This window comes from Podarcis melisellensis (assembly GCF_964234715.1).
Source record: "Podarcis melisellensis genome assembly, chromosome: 4".
NCBI lineage: Eukaryota > Metazoa > Chordata > Lepidosauria > Squamata > Lacertidae > Podarcis > Podarcis melisellensis.
Genome location: NC_138531.1, coordinates 102,246,881 through 102,264,493, shown reverse-complemented (window position 1 = coordinate 102,264,493; position 17,613 = coordinate 102,246,881). Strand labels below are relative to the sequence as shown.

The 17,613-nt window shown below is 46.3% G+C and overlaps 2 protein-coding genes across 3 annotated transcripts in view; both read left to right on the top strand.

Moving 5' to 3' along the window:
- LOC309369062 (uncharacterized protein) overlaps window positions 1-17,613 on the top strand; it is a 116,214-nt gene that overhangs the window by 40,806 nt on the left and 57,795 nt on the right. The gene's annotated exons all lie outside the window — the stretch shown is intronic.
- LOC309369198 (uncharacterized protein) overlaps window positions 1-17,613 on the top strand; it is a 49,064-nt gene that overhangs the window by 23,242 nt on the left and 8,209 nt on the right. The window contains exon 2 of one of the 2 annotated variants that reach the window (XM_081909965.1): window positions 7,711-8,824. In XM_081909965.1, coding sequence (XP_081766091.1) covers window positions 7,711-7,787 — 77 coding nt within the window. In that variant the 3' untranslated portion in view covers window positions 7,788-8,824. The remainder of the gene's footprint in view (window positions 1-7,710; window positions 8,825-17,613) is intronic. The other variant, XM_081909966.1, reaches the window with a different exon arrangement.

The following is a 17,613-nucleotide window of genomic DNA, read 5'->3' as shown; positions in this document are numbered from 1 at the left end:
ACCCAAAACCATTTGAAGAAGGAGGCCTATCTGCCCAGCAGTAGCAGCAGTATTATTATTATTATTATTATTATTATTATTATTTATACATATCCCGGGCATCTGGCTGGTTTTTCCCAAGCCACTCTGGGCGGCTTCCAACAAAATATTTAAATACAATAGTCCATAAAATATTAAAAGCTTCTCTAAGCATAACAACCATCCATTTTTAGTCCATTGAGTTAGAAATTCAGCATTTCTGGAAGGGGAAATAGCATACTATTGAATGTTTGCATAGCAACATGCTTAAGAAAGTATTACTCATTTATGACGAGAATGGGATTTATTTATTTTGAGCTTCTCTTGGTTCCTCCTTGGCAGCCAGTGCGATGGTTTCAGCAGGGCTGGAACTCAGGACCCGCTGCCTTGAGGGACACCTAAGAGCAGCTGGGCAGGGGAAAGGTCTCCCTTGGGAGGTGGGGGACTCTCCTTCCTTGGAGGTTTCTCAGCAGAGATCGGAGGGCCATCTGCCATGGATGCTTGAGCGGGAGATTCCCCTGAATCCATAACAAATACTGTAATAAGAATCTGAGGATCTGCCAAGCGAGAGAGGGCTGAGCTGGAGGGACTCGGCTTGGCAAGGGTTAAAGGGAACCGAGCTGCCTTCCTAGAGAGGACAGGAAGCAAGGGGGCAGGTCCTCCAGAGCCAAGGCCCCCCCTCCCAAGTCCTTCCCTGCTTCGGTGTCTCTCCTGCAAGGGCCGAATCGCAGCCCCCTCCTGGGATCTGGTGAGTCTCCTCTCTCTCTGGGATCTGGTGGGGGTCCCAGGGCTGCAGCAGGGGAGGGTGCCTGGGGGGCCTGATCTGCTCCTGCAGGGGGGGGGGGGAACCCCAAGTCAGGGAGGAGGAGAGGGTCCAGCCAGGGAGGGGCCAGGTCTGCCACGCTCTCCTTCCTGGAGATCAGAGGATCCCAAACTCATTTGCCCCCCCCCCCCGCTTCAGAAAAGATCTCCCTTCTTTAAACAAAGGAGTCCCTGGGACTTTAACTCTGTGTGACGTCGCTCAGTCTCATTGCACAACAGAGGAAACAGGTGCAAATGGTTTTCCAAAGCTGGACGAGGAGGTGGACTAGCCCCCCCCCCCCCAAAAAAAAGGTGGGAGAGAAAGGGCAGGAATAAAGAGAGTGATCCCAGCCCATAGTCTGGCTGCTGCATTGCAATCCAGTTTCCCAGTGTCTCCCAGGGCAGCTCCCCACGGAGGCCACTGCAGCAATCCCCTCGCACCCAGAGCAGGGCATCCCAGGACCACATCCTTTCTCTCCCAAAGGGATTGTTGATGGAAAACCAGCTGAGCCAGAAATGGGCGCTGCTATTCACTGAGGCTCCAGGGACCATGGCCAAAATTTCAAGGGAGGTGTTTTTGGCCCTGCAAACATGGCCGTCAGGGGGTTGGCCAGAAACATACCTGGCCCTCAGAGCAAAGAAAAATTGACCCCACCCCAAGGGGTCTGCCTGGAGAGTGCCAGAGAGTTCAAGTGCAAAAAAGGAGACAGAAGCAGGGGAGTGGGGGTGGGGGGAGAACAACTCCTGAGGACCCCCGGGTGAGGACCCCCACTAGAGCCAAGCATCCATTTTTCACAAAATACAAATGACTCCCTTATCAGTCATTTCAGACTTCACGCATTGACTGGAAGGCAGGAGAAACCAGGCTGATTCATCTCCCAGAAATCCCTTCAGTTGCCTCCACATTTTGCATTGCTAGAAGGCTAGAGACATATGTCTTCTCTTCTTACTCCTCTTGCCCCCCCCCCCAAGATACCTAATGATCTGGGCTGTGGTGCTGTCCAGCCCTAGTTCCCAGCAAGACTCATCCATGCTTCCTCAAGAAACCTTTTTCTTCTCCTGATATTAGACAACTTTTGTAACACAACAATGTCTTTGCTTTGTAGGATTTGCTAGCGCCTCTCCTTAAGACAGACAGAACTTGGCAGGAGACCAAAGGGTTCCTTCCAATCTCTCAGAGGCTTCCTGAGAGCACAGATGGGTGAGCGAGACTCAGCTGGCCCTGGAACAGAAAGAGGCCATGCCATCCAAACTGGGAACAGTGGGGGATTCTGGGAAAACTCTGTGCAGAGGATCCTGGGTGAGGAGGACACCCTCCGCTCAGAGGTGCAGAGCCAGCAGTTGAGGCAGTTCTGCTACCAGGAGGCCAAAGGACCCCGAGAGGTTTGCAGCCGACTCTACCACCTTTGCCGTCAGTGGCTGAAGCCAGAAAGGCACACGAAAGCTGAGATGCTGGACCTGGTGATCTTGGAGCAGTTCCTGGCTGTCCTTCCCCCGGAGATGGAGAGCTGGGTGAGGGACTGTGGAGCGGAGACCAGTTCCCAGGCGGTGGCCCTGGCTGAAGGTTTCCTCCTGAGTCAGGCAGAGGAGAGAAAGCAGGTGAGAGAGACTTTCCTCTGGATACTCCCAGGGGGCTCCAAACAGGACAGAGAACATCCCATCATGCTCTACTGATGGCTCATATTTTTTTCCTGGGAAGGCATCCATGGAATGAGATCTGTCAGCCTTGAAGCTGTTGGCCCTGACATACATTTTTTAATGCTTCTCCCCATTCTCACATTTGAATCCTTTTTCTTTTTCAGGGAACGGATCCCTTTGCAGAAATAGGCCAGATTTCTTCTGAGGCAGAGAGGCCTCCCTTGGACACCAGAGAGAGGCAGCTGGGTAAGGAAGAAGGAGGTTTTTCTCCGTTAGGTCTCATTCTGTTCGTTTTCCAACTCATCTGTGGGTGCTTTTCATTTTTTGTTGGGGGAGATAGTGGGACCAAGAGCCCAGAGGAGGGGAGATATATTTTTCACAACTAACATCTGAAATGCACCCAAACATCCAAATGCACTCAGCAGGCGAGAATTTCTGAAAGGCCCCTGTGTAGTTTGAGATGCACTGATTCACCTGTGAGACAAGAAGGCACTCTGGGCCTCCCCCTTACCTTTTTCCCTCTTGCAGGTGACACAGTGATACTGGCTAGACCTCTTCATCCATCTTTTCAAGGGGACAGAATGGAAGCAGCGGCTGTGGAACCAGATCAGGTCAGGGGAAGCTGCCTTGTGGGGACAGAGGCCAAGGGGTGGAACAACGTCCTAGCTCAAGGAGTGGTAGTGAACAACAGTGTTTTCTCAGAGGAAGACATTTCCCTTTTTCTTTAGGGTCCAGTGTGCTTTGAAGATGTTGCTGTTTGTTTCACGGAAGAGGAGTGGGAGTTGATGGATCCTGACCAGAGAGCTCTGCATAAGGACGTCATGGAGGAGAATTGTGGGATCGTGGCCTCTCTCGGTAAGGCTCCCAGTGGGATCATAATATCTGTTTCTAAATTCAAAACTCCATATGTGACTAACCTCATATACGTTCACAGAACTCAACAGCACCCCCTACAACACCGAATATCACAACCCCAAAAAACCTTTAACAGTAAATTACTGTTTTTTTCTGTGAATGTTCTTCCTCCAGTTGTAGCTTATTAAACCAGAATCAACTGATCTGCAGACTGGTTTTGTCCCTGGCCGCAATATAACAGACCCCATCAGGAAACTACTGAACCTGATCGAACACAGCAAGGCAAACAAACTCCCCTTGACAATTATGTCCCTAGACATCCTCAAAGCCTTTGATTGCTTGGAGTGGAAATACATATTAGCAGTACTAACTAACATGAAATTTGGCCCCAACTTCCTACAAATCCTCAAACAAATATACTCCCAAGCCTCAGCAAAATGCAGAACTAACAATATTGATTCTAATACTATAGCTATCCAAAGAGGCACGGAACAAGGATGCCCACTGTCTCCCTTCTTATTTATCCTGGCTCTGGAACCCTTAGCAATCCGCATCCGAGCAGCCACAGACATCAAGGGAGTGGAAATAAAAGGCAGAACCTATAAATTAGGGCCTTTTGCAGATGACCTAATGGTCACAACACCAGACCCCATAAGCACAGCAACCTCCCTAATCAGAGAACTCAACACATTTGCAATGGTGTCGGGCCTACAGGTAAATTTTACAAAGTCAGAAGCTATGTGCTTCAACACCCCTCCTCACACCCAAAAAGAACTCGCGAAGGTCACCAAAATAAAACTTTGCCACACCAAGTTCAGATAGCTAGGGGTACAAATAACCAGAAACCTCAATAAATTGTACCTCCACAACTACAAGCCCCTGTGGCGACAAATTAACAAAGACCTAAAGAGATGGAATAACATGAATTTCACTCTCTCAGACAAAATAGCCATGATCAAAATGATCACACTCCCAAAACTAACCTACCTATTCCAAACCCTCCCAATCTGGATCCCCTCAACCCAACTTCGCAGTTGGCAGAGAAAACTACACTCTTTCATCTTCTCACATAAAAAACCAAGAATAAGCCCCAAATACCTGCACCTCCCCACCTCAGAAGGAGGATGGGGAATCCCCAACATAGAAGCATATTATAATGCCAACCAAATACGCCATATAATCCCATATATACTAGAAGATGAGACAAAACAATGGGTACACCTAGAGAGGGACACAATTGAAAACACCTGCACCACAACATACCCACTCCTCCCAAACAAACTAAAGAAAATCCCCACAACACTTAACAGGTACACACAGACCATGCTCAAAGCATGGAAAACACAAATAGGCAAACTATCCCCAACCCCATCCCCACTAATCCCCCTGGCGTACCACCCATTATTCTACCATGCAGCACAAAACCTCCAGACAAAAACCTGGCGAACCAAAGGCTTATACCGCCTAATAGACTTTTATAAAAATAACAAACCCTTGTCAACACAAGAAATACAAGACAAACTAGAAGACACCCAAATGACCTGGTTAACACAACACCAACTACATGCCTTCTTAAACAACCTAATAGTAAAATCAGCAGCAACTAGGCCTCTGACAACCTTCAAAAACCTCCTCCTAACAACAAAGGGAAACGGTATCCGCAATATACAAAATACTACTCCAAAATCCCGCAAATCCCCTAGACACAATCAAAAAACAATGGGAGAATGACATAGGCTATGAGATTAACCCCACTCAATGGACCAGAATGTGGTCTAAACCCCCCTTTAAATCCATATCAACGAAAAGAAAAGAACTCACACTGAAACTCACCTACAGGTGGTACCTAACACCAAGAAAACTAGCGCTAATGCGCCCAGGAACCTCACCAAAATGCTGGAGAGGGTGCACCTCCTCAGGCACATACCTCCACATGTGGTGGGAGTGTCCCAAAATTCAACTATTCTGGACAACAGCCATACAAGAAATATGTAAAATAACTAAGCAAGTAATAGACATCACCCCAGAATTGGCCCTACTAAACATCTTCCAAGACAACAATGCCCATTTACACCACAAAGAACTCATAACCCACCTGCTCTCAGCAGCCAGAAACATCATAACCAGACACTGGAGAGACCTGTCAGGAGTAAGCATGGACCAATGGTACCAAATAGTATGGGAAACAGCCCTACTAGAAAAATTAACTAATAAACTGAAACTGACACGGGGACAAACAGAAGAAGACGCCTTCACCCCGGTATGGCTCCCCTTTATCACACACACAGCCCAACAGGACAATGACAATAATCCACCAACAGCATACAAATCAATATGGCTAACCTGATCCAAAACACCCACCCACCTCACTCACACACGAAAACAAAGATCACCACAGCCAATCACAAGCAAACAATCACACCCTAAGCCAACCCCAACCTCTCTCACCACCAAAGGAACACAAGTGAACAACACAAGCACGCTGACACCAAACTCTACATACATTAAGCATAATAGAAACACCGCCACCCGACCCCACCCCCATCCATCCTCCCTCTCCCCACCCCCCCCTTTCTTTTCTCTTTCTGTTTTCTTCTCCCCCTAATGCTTCAACAAATGAAACGGATTTGTAAAAACGTTACATGGAAGAAGAAGAAGAAGAAGAAAATACGAGGCACTACACTTCTGTAAAACAAGAAAATCCTTAATAAAAAATAATAATAAAAAAAAGAATCAACTGGTCTGAACTTCCCAGACCCTTTTGACTGTAAACTTCAGAATTGTTAGGGAAGTTGACGTACCTTCTGTCAGGTTTTCTGTTTTTGTTTTTCCTCCCGTCAGTCTTTGGTTGTCCAAAGAGAAGACTGACATTGGAAATGGAGGGATGCCGTGATGGAGCCAAAGAAAATCCATTCAAGAGAAGAGCCAGGCTTATCGAATCACAGGTTCCCCTAAGGATGTCGGTTGATCCCCGTTAATTAATGCACCCAACCCTTCAGAAAACCACCCATCTAACCCACTTGTGTTATTCCTCTATTACCTTGAGTTAACAAGTATTCTTCCTTAATTTCTCCCTGAGGCGCTAATCCATTACTCTTCATTGCAGATAGTGATGGACTGGAAATCAAGAACAAGGGTGACCATGACAAAATCCCCACAATGGAGAAGCCGTATAAATATCTTGAAAGTGGAAAAAGTTCCAATTCCACTTCCCATCAAGGAAATCTCATTAGGAAGAAACCCTATCAGTGCATGGAATGTGGAAAGAGCTTTAGTCAGAGCTATTCTCTCACTTCCCATCAAAGAATTCATACAGGGGAGAAACCCTATCAGTGCTTTGAATGTGGAAAGAGCTTCACTCACAGCCACCATCTCACTTCCCATCAGAGAATTCATACAGGGGAGAAACCCTATCAGTGCGTAGAATGTGGAAAGAAGTTCACTGATAGCTCCTATTTCACCAGACATCAGAGAATTCATACAGGGGAGAAACCCTATCAGTGCTTTGAATGTGAAAAGAGCTTCAGGGAGAGCTCCTCTCTCACTTCCCATCAGAGAATTCATACAGGAGAGAAACCTTATCAGTGCTTTGAATGTGGAAAGAGCTTCACAAATAGCTCCTCTCTCACTTCTCACCAAAGAATTCATACAGGGGAGAAACCATATCAGTGCTTAGAATGTGGAAAGAATTTTAGTCAGAGCGCCGGTCTCACTTCCCATCAAATAATTCATACAGGGGAGAAACCCCATCAGTGCATGGAATGTGGAAGGAACTTCATTCACAGGGCTCATCTCACTTTCCATCAGAGAATTCATACAGGGGAGAAACCATATAATTGCTTGGAATGTGGAAAGAGCTTCATTCACAGGGCTCATCTCACTTCCCATCAGAGAATTCATACAGGGGAGAAACCCTATCAGTGCTTTGAATGTGGAAAGAGCTTCACTCACAGCCACCATCTCACTTCCCATCAGAGAATTCATACAGGGGAGAAACCCTATCAGTGTGTGGAATGTGGAAAGAGCTTCAGGAAGAGCTCCGATCTCACTAGGCATCAGAGAATTCATACAGGGGAGAAACCCTATCAGTGTGTGGAATGTGGAGAAAGCTTCAGTCAGATTGCCAGTCTCACTTCCCATCAAAGAATTCATACAGGGGAGAAACCCTATCAGTGTGTGGAATGTGGAAAGAACTTCAGTCAGAGCTCCACTCTCACTTCCCATCAAAGAATTCATACAGGGGAGAAACCCTATCAGTGTGTGGAATGTGGAAAGAGCTTCAGTACGAGCTCTGATCTCACTAAGCATCAGAGAATTCATAAAAGGGAGAAACCCTATCAGTGTGTGGAATGTGGATAAAGCTCCAATCTCACTTCCCATCAAAGAATTCATACGAAGAGTGGAAAACCCTTCATTATACAACTTTCAGCGCTAGGGAAAAACACACCAGTTTAAACAGGCCTTTGGCTGATTGACATCTAATGCCCTTTTAAAATGTGGTGGGGAGTTGGGGGTTACAGGTTTTGGGCTGTGTGTTCTGTGTTTTCATTGTGTGACTTTATGTTGTAACCGCCCTGAGACTTTTGGGTATATAGAATAAGAGCCAAATCTTAGAGTCTGAGGGGTCTTTATCCCCCCAATAATATATGTGAGGGGGCCACCCCCCAGTTCATAGGAACAGCCATTCAAATGGCATGCATGCACCACATCCTGTGACTGTTTAACCGAGGTGGGGCTTACTAAACCCCTCCTATATTTTATTCAAGTTGACACTGCTGCTATAGGGCGCTATAGAAGTCAAATAAATGCATAAATAAAACAAAACCATCTTGGTTGCCTTCCAGCTTGTTCCAGCTTGTCAAGATCCTTCTTAATATTATCGTTTTAAAAATTTATGTGCCCATCATCTGAAGATTTCATGGTGATTCACAACATAAACAGACCGGTTGAAAGCATCGCTTTCTCAAAAACAAGTCAAGCTAGAGAAATCTCTCTTTTTCTTTTTTTGGATGGAGTTACAGACTTTCTCAGGGGGCTGCTGTGGTAATAGTTCATCTTTATTTCAGTAAGGCTTTCGACAAAGTCCCCCGTGATATTTATGTGAGGAAGCTGGTAAAATGAGGCTGAATGAGGTAACTGTTAGGTGGATTTGACTGACCGAACCCAAAGAGGACTCCTTCATGGTTCCTCCTCATCCTGGGTTGCTGCAGGGTTCTGTCCCGGGCCTGTTGTTGTTCAACGTCTTTATAAATGACTTGGATGAAGGAACTGAGGGGATGCTTATCACATTTGCAGACGACACCAAATGGGGAGCGGAGGTCAATGTGGCAGAAGGCAGAATCAGATCAAGGGCAGGAATAGCACCACTTTATTCTGCCTTGGTCAGACCTCACCCAGAATACTGTGTTCAATTCTGGGCATCACAATTTCAGTACCTTAAATTTTGTTGGCCTGGGGAAATCAAGAAGGTGAGGGAACACAATCCATATTCCTTTTATAACAGGTGGCAAATGTTTATCGAATACATATATTGTCAAGACTGTTGCAGGAATCCACCCATCACTCGTGAGAAAATATGGCATGATCTTTTAAAATAATCAAATGAAGCTTTAACACATGTCAAGATGAAAGTCTGCAATTTCATCAGGACATGTTATTTGTTGTTTACTGTTGTAACTATTGCTTTCTGAAAAGTTATCTTCTGTACCATGAAGATAAATAAAAACAATGTTTTTTAAAATGGTGTGGAAATCAGGTGTCCTCTTCCATTAATCTGCTTGCATGTGTTGCGTGTTATTTGGAGTCTGTTACTGCCAGTTATTTCACATTATCAATGTGTTTCTGTGTGTTCAGCACATATGATTGCAGGTGAGACTGAATAAAAGACTTCCTAGGAAATTCCCTTTGACTGCTTCTGTATTGTTTCAAATGTGGCTTCACTTACAGATAAGAACAAATCATATTTATTACTGATGAATCCTACCATTGTCAGCTAATCCAGTGTTTCCCAACCGGTGTTCCGCGACACACTAGTGTGCCGCGAGACGTTGCCTGGTGTGCCGTGGGAGGGAGGCGGGCGGCCTTTACCGGGGTGCGCAGGCCGAGTGGTGGCCGGCGAGGGGCGGGCAGGAAGCAGCTGGGCAGCAGAGCTCCTCCCGGGCCAGACGGGGAGGGGCTGCGGGGACTCGCCCCGGCGCCCCGTCCGCGCCTCCAAGTGAGGCGGGTGGCCGGAGGGCTCGGCTGCCCTGACCGACCCAGTCGCCCGTTCCCGCTTGGCCCTTCCCGGACGAGCGCCTCGCGCGCCCCTCACGGAAAGACTTCCTCGGGAGTAAGCCCCACCCGCCGCCGGAGTTGCTGCCGGGAGGAGGCGGCTTTCCCCTCGGCGGGGCGGGGCGCGCTTGGCGACGAGGAGGCGGCCCCCCGCTTCTCTTCGGGCGCGCTGCTCTTCGCTCCGGGACCAGAGGAGTGAGGTGCGCGGCGGCGGCGGGCGAGGTTGCGCCGGGTGGAGGCCGGGCGACCCGGGGCTGCTCCGAAGAGGCGGCTCTGCCGGGCGAGGTAACTCTTGCGCGTCGAGGAAAAAGGCTCACGGGGTAATGTATGTCTCTTACTCAGCATATTTGGGAGCAGAGCCTGGCGCTTCTCAAACCACGCTTGCTAATTTATGAGCAGCCACATTAAAATAAATCCCCGGCGCGTCTTTTCGGGTGCCCTCCGCTCCCCATTTTCCCTCCCTCGTTGGATTCCCCTCTCCCAGCGCAGAACCAGAAAAGCTGACATTTCTTCCCTCTCACCCTCGCCTTTTGTGGAAACCTCCCTTAGCGGGGTTGCTGTCTGAACAGACAATTGTTCCGATTTCATTTTGAACAGTAACTTTAAAATTAATGTGCCTTTTCCAAAATCTTTGGCTCCGAGGCGGTTAGTTCATTTTGGCATGCAGAGTGACCTGCTTATTTATTGGCGGCCGTGAGGGTGAGGATAAACGGGGAAACCTTCCTTCCCCCCATTCCAGCTTTCCCCTGGCAGCGCCCACTTCTTGCACTGAGAATTTGCCCTTGTTTTGGAAACTCTTTGCAGTAGCCGCGCTTTGGCAACAACATTTTCTAATGGTGGTGTGCCTCGAGATTTTTTTCATGAAACAAGTGTGCCTTTGCCCAAAAAAGGTTGGGAAACACTGAGCTAATCAATCTCCACCCCAACAAATGCTGCACTTAGCATGAGCAGCTGCTTTCTTCCCATTTCTTAGTTGGAAAGAACTAATAATGAAAAGGAAGAAGGGAGATAGACCCTTTCCCTCAACCTTCGGGGATCTGGGGGGCTTCATTTCTTTTTCTTTTTTAAATAATATTTATTACTTTCCCAACAATTTAAACACTACAAAAAAGTAAAAGCAATACAATACACAAACACTACATAACACTAACACATTAAACTGACAAAACAAAGCAAAAACAGTTTAAAACACATCAAATAATTTCAATATCTTACCTTTCATTCACTTATTTCCACGACCTCACACCTCCTTTTTTGTATTCCACTTCTGTTAATTGTTTCAGCAATTCCTTTCCATCTTCCTCTGTTTTCTATCCTATAATTATCTTAGCACATTCTAACCTTATTTTCCCTTTAATACTCTATTAATCTGTTTATACTTGATTCCTTATAACATTTCTACTAAAGCCGTATAACTTCATTCCAACATTTTTCTAACATTCATCTTTAATACTCTATTAATCTATTTATACTTACTTCTTTATAACATTTCTACTAAAGCCATATAACTTAATTCCAACATTTTTCTAACATTCATTAATTTTACAGTATTTCCGTAAATAATCTTTAAACTTTTTCCAGTCTTCTTCCACCGACTCTTCTCCCTGGTCTCGGATTCTGCCAGTCATTTCCGCCAGTTCCGTATAGTCCGTATAGTCCATCAACTTCATCCTGGTGATCTTCTATCCGATGCTCTTTTCCAAGTCCCTTTTGCAGATCTTCGTATTTATACAAAAGCTTTACTTTATCTTCTACTAATCTACTAATCTTATTTTTATTTTCCTTCCTTTGAAACTGAAGGATAGACCTTGGGGAAACTCCCACCTAAAGATGATTTTGTTCCTTCTCAGCAGGGCAACAATATCTCCATAGTTAGGCCTAAAATCCAAAAGATATTTCGGGACGTCTTTAAAAATGTCCACTCTTGACTGTTGTACTTCTAGGTTCTTCTGGTAATGCCAACCCAAGATTCTCTCTCTTCTTTAGTTTGAAGGGTGATCAAGCAGTCTCTTAATCTATTCTTCTCTTTTTTCCCTCCTCTTCCAAGTCTGAAGGCCCTCACAATTCTAAACTCTTCTTGGCCCAAGTCCAAGTCCCAAAAGTCAGCAGATTCCTGTATGAGAAAATCTGTCAAGCTTTCCTTCTCCAATTCAGGTAGGGCTCTGATCCTCAAATTTGTCTGTTTTTCTTTAAGTTCAATAATAGCCAGCGTCAACTTATGTTCATCAAGTTGCCTCTGTAGGGCTGGGACTCTCTCTCTCTCGAGTTGTGTTACTTTGCATTCAGCAGCAACGACTTTCTCCCTGGCTTCAGAATAGATTCCTGTATCAATTTCTGGATGGTTTCTGTATTGGTATTCACCTTTTGTCCCAAATTATTTATACTTTCTGTATTTAAGTCAATTTTAGTAGTTGCGGCATCCACTTTCACATTTATCGCGTCTGTTTTCTTGTTAAGCTGTTCCAGTGAATCATTTATTTTATTTAATGCAGCCGCTAAGGCTTCTTCTGTCGACATTCCTCCCAGACCTTAATGTTTTTTCAGCAATTGACTGGTCTGTTTTTTCCTTTCCATTTGCCAAAACACTTAAAAAATTCAAGGTCAGTCCCAGAGTCTCACAGTTCTTTATCTTGCAGCTGGAAATTCCCCTACCCCAGCTCTTGTAAAGCAACCAGTTTCAAAGGCTTCCACTAGGGGGAAACAGTTTCTATTTATATTAATCAGTAATGTCCTCTTCTAAACACAGTTTCAAACAATCCAAAGTTAGTTTCAATATTCAGTTACTTTTACTCCTTTTTAAAAGCGGCCGGAGACAATAGAAACAATGTATTTCTCTTATTTAGCTAGCTGTCAATGAACGTTCTAAACACTGTCAATAAGCATTCCAAAAGTCGTCAGTCCTGCTAGCAGCCCGTTTCCAGAGTCAGAGCGGCAGTATTTTAGCTCTCTTCGCTCTCTCCTGCAGGCATACTCAATCCACAACTTTCCCCCCTCTTCTCCTGCCTCCAAGGGGGGGTTTAATGTTCTTTACCACTGGAAATTTAGTCCTGTACAGTAGGCTTTCCAAGACTTCAGCTTGCAGCCTCATTGCTTCAGTCTATTTACAAAAGGGGAAGGCGGACTTCCTGTATTAAACCTCCCCGTTACGATACCAAATTAAACATTTAAAAATCCAATTCTCCCACTTCAGCTCTACTCACGGGTATTTACTTTAAAATCAAATTGTCCACAGGAAAAAGTCAGCGCTCTCTGGCAACAGCTATGTGGCTTTGCTCCGTGGAAGAAGCAGACGATTCGAAGCACCACGCCGCTCACCCCACGTCGCTCCGGACCCCTGAAACCGGGTTTCCCCGCAAGTATGGGAGGCGCAAAAGGTGCCCGCCAGATCCCACGCTCACAGGCTTCTCCCGCCTGTGATTTTTTGCGGGTCTCCGCCTTCGCAGTGGCAGCCAGACCCAGATTCCCACGGGGCAAATTCCTCCCGATCAGAGGAAGTCCGCCATTACCGGAGGCACCAACCCGGAAGTCCCTCTGGGGGGGGGCTTCATTTCACCCCTTAGTCCTGCTCCTGAAAGCTTGGCTGATGTGGAATATTTGCTCACACTCTGCCATAACTTAAAAATCAACCTTTTTTATTTTTTAAAGAAATGGTATTGCAGTGCTAAAAAGGCTCAAGAAAGCAACTCCTGTAGTAGCTGGCATCTAAGCAAGCCCAGTGCCACTCTGCCAACTGTCTCACTCCCAGCTAACTAATCTGGAATGCTAGCTTGTCATCTCTTCAAGGACCTCAGTGTCTCTTGAATCACAATTAAGCATTTCTGGAAGAGGAAATTATATGCTTTGGTTTAGAAAGCACTAATACTGGGCCACTGACTGTGCAACCTGCCAGCCCTGCCCTGTAGGAACCTCCAACTTTAAAAATTGATCTTTTGGTGTGGCAGCAAGTGTACTTTGGAACTCCCTGCCACTTGACATCAGGCAGGAGGCTGCACGGTCCACGATAACTTTGTTACCGTTGCTGAGTTTGTGATAGCTAAATATTGAGGAGAGAGAAGCCAATCTCCTATGTATATCTGAATAAATTGAGAAAGTCTGTTTTTCAGTAACTACAATTAAGCTAACATTGCAAAAGAATGCATCTAAACCGGCCTAACGGACTCATGGGGAAATGGGTATTTTGGGGGATGTTTTATAAAAGTAAGTTTAGTGGACCAGTGAAGCCCTCTGAGCCAAAGGGTCATATGCCGAGAAGGCCTCGCTTTGACAGCAATCGTGCTGCAGCATTCTGCACCAGCTGAAGCTTCTGGACCAAGCGCAAGGGATGCCCCACAAGGAGGGCACTGTGGTCATCCAGCCTTGGAGAAACGAAGGCGTGAGGCCAGGCTCTCCCGGTCCTGGAATGTCGAACCATCTGCAGTTGCTCAAAGGCGCTTCCAGCCACTGAGTCTGCCTGAGTCTCGGCTGGATCCGGAAGCAGCTCAAAGTCCCACGAGGTTCATCATCATCATTTTTAATTTGTATACTGTCTTTCTATCTTACAATACTCAAGGAGGTTTACAAGCTGAAGAAACAAAAAATGTACATCTTATAACAACCTAATGCAATACAAAAATGAGATATTAAAATTTAAAAATAAGCAACCGACATCAAAAAGTAACATTCAAGAATTATTAGAATAGTATAAAATAATATCAACATATAAAAGTTTAAACAGAAGTCCACTCAAGAGTTACAGTAAATAATACAATAAACTATAATCAGTAAAACAATGGCAAGGCACACTACATAAAATAATACAGTACAAATGGAGAAGCAGAGAGTAGAGGATGGTTCATATGGAGACAACCTTTGGCTTACCTTATTTACTTAATATTAGGTTGGCCAAGTCCTTAGGACCTCCAGAAACCCAAATTTCAGATTGCACTGCAGAGAGGGAGTTCTGTGTGTCTTCATTTGTTGCAAAGAAGAAGATTTTTATTCATACCCCGCCCTCCCCGGCCAAGAACGGGCTCAGGGTGGCTAACACCAAATATAAAATACAGTTTAAAAAAAGCAAAGAACCAATTGATTAAAATGTAACTTAAAATACAGCTTAAAATGCAGCCTTATTTTACTGGCGACTCACAAATCAAGACCAGAAGGGGATGAAACATCAAATATTCACCATGGTCAGCTATCCATGCTATATGGGCCTGTGGGAAAATTTATATGCAGGATCCCATATAAGGGGTTCCATCAAAAAAAGAAAGAGGAGGATCAGACTGAGTCCAGACCAAAGGCCAGGTGGAACAACTCCCTCTTGCAGGCCCTGCGGAAAGATGTCAAATCCCGCAGGGCCCTGGTCTCCTGTGACAGAGCGTTCCACCTGTTCGGGGCCAGGGCTGAAAAGGCCCTGGCCCTGGTTGAGGCCAACCTAACGTCCTTGAGGCCCGAGACCTCCAAAATGTTGTTATTTATGGACCATAAGGTCCTCCATGGGGCATACCAGGAGAGGCGGTCCCATTGGTACGAGGGTCTGACCCTGTACTCCACCGGGAGCCAGTGCAGCTGGTAAGATAAAAGATAAAATCCCACCAGACATCATGGGACTTGTACAGGGTCATCCGAGCCTTTGGCAGCAAGTAATTTATAAGTCATTTTTTCAGCTAATGCTGAAATCCACATATTTCTATACCAAAGTGAAATCTGGAAATCATGTAAGGTTTTCGGTGCTGGGTAGAGGTTTGGGTGTTGGACTCTATGACCGGGGGGACCAGGGTTCGAATCCCCACCCAGCCATGAAGCTCCCTGGGGTGACCTTGGGGAGAAAAAGGTGGGATATAAACGAAATAACTGAAATAAATAAGATTTTCTATTTTGGAGCAATGGAGGTTCTGGCAGCCGCTAGCCTCCTGGTCAAGAGTTTGTGAGAGCTGACGAAATGGCAAAGTGGCAAACCTAGAGCCCTCTCTGTGGGCACACGCACTGTGATCCCAGCAGGGCCTTAGCCTCCTTGCCCGAGCGAGGGGCTCGCCAGTCTGTGTTTCCTACTCGGGAGTAAGCTGCCTTGAGTTCAGCAGGGCCTGACTCCCAGGTCACTAAGCATAAAGACGGCAACCTTAGAAGGGGCTGCTGGGTTGACATGTTCGCTGGGCTTTCCCATGGAAGCCAACGGAGGAACTCATTCCTTGGAGGCTGTGAGCAAAGGGCAGCCGAAGAAACGGCAAAATGTAACCACCTCCACCACCACTGTGGCAACGTGCTCAGGGAAGGCGTTTGGGGAGTTAAAATGTTAAGCAAGGCAGCCATTGGGTTGATCTAGGCCAGGCCCATATCCGGTACATACACTCAGACACCCACTGCCCAGAGACAGGCTGATAAGGATTGCCAAGTGAACACAGGGAAGGCTTATGTCCAAGGCAGAACCGAATGTATCTACAGTGGTACCTCGGGTTACATACGCTTCACGTTACAGACTCCGCTACCCCAGAAATACTACCTCAGGTTAAGAACTTTGCTTTGGAATGAGAACAGAAATCATGCAGCGGCAGCAGAAGGCCCCATTAGCTAAAGTGATGCTTCAGGTTAAGAACAGTTTCAGGTTAAGAACGGACCTCCGGAACAAATTACAGTGGTGCCTCGCAAGACGAAATTAATTCGTTCCGCAAGTTTTTTCTTCTTGCAAGTTTTTCGTCTTGCGAAGCACGGTTTCCCATAGGAATGCATTGAAAATCAATCAATGCGTTCCTATGGAAACCGCGTTCAGACCAGGTCCGGGGACAGTCTGTCCCCCAACCTCTTCTGAAGGCTGGGGGGGGGGACACAAGGGCTTTTCTTCCCACCGCCAGCCTTCAGAAGGCTGTTCTGAAGTCTGGCGGTGGGAAGAAAAGCCCTTCTCCCCACCCCCCGTCCCGCAAGCTCCAGGGACAGGAGGGCTTCGCTGCCGCCCGCCAGTCTTTTAAAAGCCCCTGGGACAGCAGAGGTCTTCTGAAGGCAGGCAGTGGGCGAAAGTCTTTGCTCCCCCCGCCTGCCTTCAAAAGCCGTCCGGGCTAGCGGAGAAACGCGCTGCGCTTCTCCGCTACCCCGGGAAGGCCAGCGGTGGGCGAAAGTCTTTGCTCCCGACGGCCAGCATTTTAAAAGAGGTCCCCGGAGATTTCCCTATGGGCTTTCTTCTTGCGAAGCAGGCCCATAGGGAAATTCGTCTTGCGGAATGACTCAAAAACAGAAAACTCTTTCGTCTTGCGAGTTTTTCATTTTGCGAGGCGTTCGTCTTGCAAGGCACCACTGTAAGTACTTAACCTGAGGTACCACTGTATCTGGAACATAGTCTCCAGGCAAAGCAGTTTTTGTCTCTAGGCAGAATCTATTGTATCTATCAGAGTACAGTGGTACCTCAGGTTACATACGCTTCAGGTTAGAGGTGCTTCAGGTTACAGGCTCCACTAACCCAGAAATAGTACCTCGGGTTAAGATCTTTGCTTCAGGATGAGAACAAAAATCGTGTGGCAGCAGTGGGAGACCCCATTAGCTTCAGGTTAAGAACAGTTTCAGGTTAAGAATGGACCTCCGGAATGAGTTAAGTACTTAACCCGAGGTACCACTGTATGTGTAATGCTGTAACTTTTGACTGGATAAAGACCTGATTCAAGAGTGTATAAAGGGAAGCCTCCCCTGTTGGGAACGGCCAGACTACGGATCTTATTCCACCGTGCCATTGCTTGCTGCCGGCAAACTTAACTTTCTTGCTTTCATTCTTCTGTTGCCGCGTGGTCATTTGACTGGCCTGACTACTTGCTACACCACCACCCATCTGGCTGGGTTTATTTATTTCTATTAATTTCTTTGTGTGCATGCAGACAATCATTATTATCTCATATTAAAAATTGGGAGAGGGTGACTCTTAGTATGGCTCTCCAGTGTACACCAGCGGCCAAAATTGTGGAACCTTCCGGACAAAATGTACAGGGGGGGGAGTATTTGATCCCCTGCTAAATTTGCCCGTTTGCCCTCTGACCTACCATTAAAATTATGGACTGGTCATTTCTTCGTCAG